This window comes from Sinocyclocheilus anshuiensis, unplaced genomic scaffold (assembly GCF_001515605.1).
Source record: "Sinocyclocheilus anshuiensis isolate Anshui unplaced genomic scaffold, SAMN03320099.WGS_v1.1 scaffold446, whole genome shotgun sequence".
Taxonomy (NCBI): domain Eukaryota; kingdom Metazoa; phylum Chordata; class Actinopteri; order Cypriniformes; family Cyprinidae; genus Sinocyclocheilus; species Sinocyclocheilus anshuiensis.
In genome coordinates this window covers 1022055-1024420 of record NW_015544247.1, presented here as the reverse complement: position 1 = coordinate 1024420, position 2366 = coordinate 1022055, and the positions used below count along the sequence as shown (strand labels likewise).

At 35.8% G+C, this 2366-nt stretch overlaps 1 protein-coding gene across 2 annotated transcripts in view; it reads right to left on the bottom strand.

Annotated features, from left to right (window-relative positions):
• Positions 1–564: 564 nt before the first annotated feature.
• LOC107697709 (MAM domain-containing glycosylphosphatidylinositol anchor protein 2-like) overlaps positions 565–2366 on the bottom strand; it is a 146704-nt gene continuing 144902 nt past the window's right edge. For both annotated transcript variants that reach the window (XM_016498512.1, XM_016498513.1), the window contains 2 exons: positions 1699–1801; positions 565–1017 (listed from right to left, as the gene is read on the bottom strand). In XM_016498512.1, the coding sequence (XP_016353998.1) occupies positions 929–1017; positions 1699–1801 (192 nt within the window). In that variant the 3' untranslated portion in view covers positions 565–928. The remainder of the gene's footprint in view (positions 1018–1698; positions 1802–2366) is intronic.

Below are 2366 nucleotides of genomic sequence, written 5' to 3'. Positions count from 1 at the left end.
AAGTCGGGCATTCGGATCCACACTAGCAGCAGGTACAGCGTGATGTTAAACAGTTCTCTGTTGTTTAGCAGAGCCGCGCTGAAATGAAAGGTCAACTCAAGGATTCTCAGTGAGAGACGGTGTTCGTTGTGTCAGCTGCGTGATGAGCTGTTAATATCGATTCAGATGAGTGTGGTAACACACCTAATAGAACCAAAACACATGAAACACATAATGCCCAGACCGGGCAACGTCTGTTAAACTCGATCAGTTAAAGCACAAAGGACGAGTACATGAATGCCCCATCTGTCTAAAAACAAACTTTATATTGAGATTGTATTCCCCAAACACACATTTGTGGAGCCCTGATGTTCATGTCAAACAGACAACATCAGAGCACAAGGACCTACAAAAAGCGCGACTGTATTTGACATATCTCTATTTTCAGACATAAAAAAACGAAAACTTTTTTTTTTTGTTCAAACGATCATTCATTTTTGATACCATCACTGTTTTTTCCTTCTCAGAAGCTTGTGGCTCAGGATAACGTATTGTGACATAATGAGGTCTTTGATGACAGACGTTTAACAAAGCAAAAAGCATGTAGTGATGAAAATACACGTTATGTCTTTGTGCTTTGAAAGATTCCCCTATTAAGTCTCTCAAGCCGTCCTCCTGCTGTAACCATCCACCTGTTCTGTTCTTTATAACACTGACAACAGTAATGGGCTTTTTCACAAGATCTGGAGTGGACTCCGGTGTAATACTCATGTCATCGTGTTAGCCAGCTTTAGATTCCCTCCCTGGCTTCCTCTTCATTCACACGGATCTAAAACCTACGTTCCTTTTGTGTAGACGGGATGAATCTTTGGTTGTTGTGTTCAGGCAGTCTGAGTCAGCCAAAATCTCTATGAATACCAAATCAGGGTTCCACCTCCATGTGATGAGGTCACCTTCGGAGGCCAACCAAGACCAAAAGTAAAGTGAGCCAGAGCTGCCATATATGCACTGCAGCGGGAGAAGCCAGGGATCTTATATCTGAGGAAATAAAGACAAGAACAAATGCAGTTACTGATGTGAACAAATATTCATTTCTCAGTTCTGTGTAAATAAGTCAGAGATTAAGTATTCTTCTGTCTTTTAGAAGTTTAATGAGGTTTGTCTACGGTCTGTATCTCTAGAACATCTTTTTTTTGCAACGTGCTATGCTTTAATTCAAAAGAGAGCGAAAAAAATGAATTGTAAACGTTTGCTGTGAGTCATGAAAAGAGTCGTTCAAGCTGGTGGATTATCTTGTTATGGATAAGAAAAAATGTAAAAAAGCGTAGATAATACAGTCCATGTTACGTTAGCTTTGATCCTACACAGAAGTTTCCTCCCCTGTTGTGTGTTCTTGTGATTAATTTATTTAGACTAAACAAGTATTCAGCAAATTCAGCATTTTTTGGAAAGATTACTAGTATCTGAATAAATTGATCAAAAATGGCAGAGAAGACATTCATCATGTTGCAAAATAATTTTATTTCAAATAAAAGCTGTTCTTTTCAACTTGTAGTATAGCTATTTTTTTCATAACCTGATAAATATTAATAAATGACATGTATTAATTTAATCCATTAGTCCATTAATAACAATTATAGTTTTTTCCATTTCATTGCAATAAACTTAAAAGCCATTGCTTAAATAATTGCTTTAAAAACTCTTGTTCGATATACTCACTACTACTGGGTGGGGGGTCTCGACACTCTCCTTCTTCTATGGTCACATCGTCTATAGCAATATCCCCTTCAATGCCAGAACCACGTATACCCTCCAAAACCATCTACATGAATGGATGGGAAAATAAAGCCAAAAACATTTTCACTCTGTAGTGGCTATTCAATTCATTCTGAATACATACATATTAAAATAATAAGTGTATTAAATAATGAATATTATAATGTTATAAATTAGAATAATAGTATCCATGTTGTATCATAATTAAGGCTGTCAATCGATTAAACATTTTAATCTAATTAATCACACCCTTTTCTGTGATTAATCGTGATTAATCGCACACTTCATGAAATTAAGCATAGACCATTTATATTGTTTCAAATGTTTATTTTGTCATCATTTGCTATATCCAGCAAAGTAAACCAAAAGATTGAAGGGTGATTCTCAAAAATCTATATTCTCTGCAAGCTTTTTTCAAGATAAATTTAGATGTCTTTCCAAAAAGGCCACCAAAGAACCAAATTATATAAGGAGCCCATATAAGCACATATGAAAGAAAAAAAAATCTGAATTTTATAGTATGTGTACAGTGTAACAGCAAAGAGCTTTTTTACATTTTAGAGAAGCCAAGTTGCGATACCGAACAGGACCACATGGAGATGCCAAAAAAA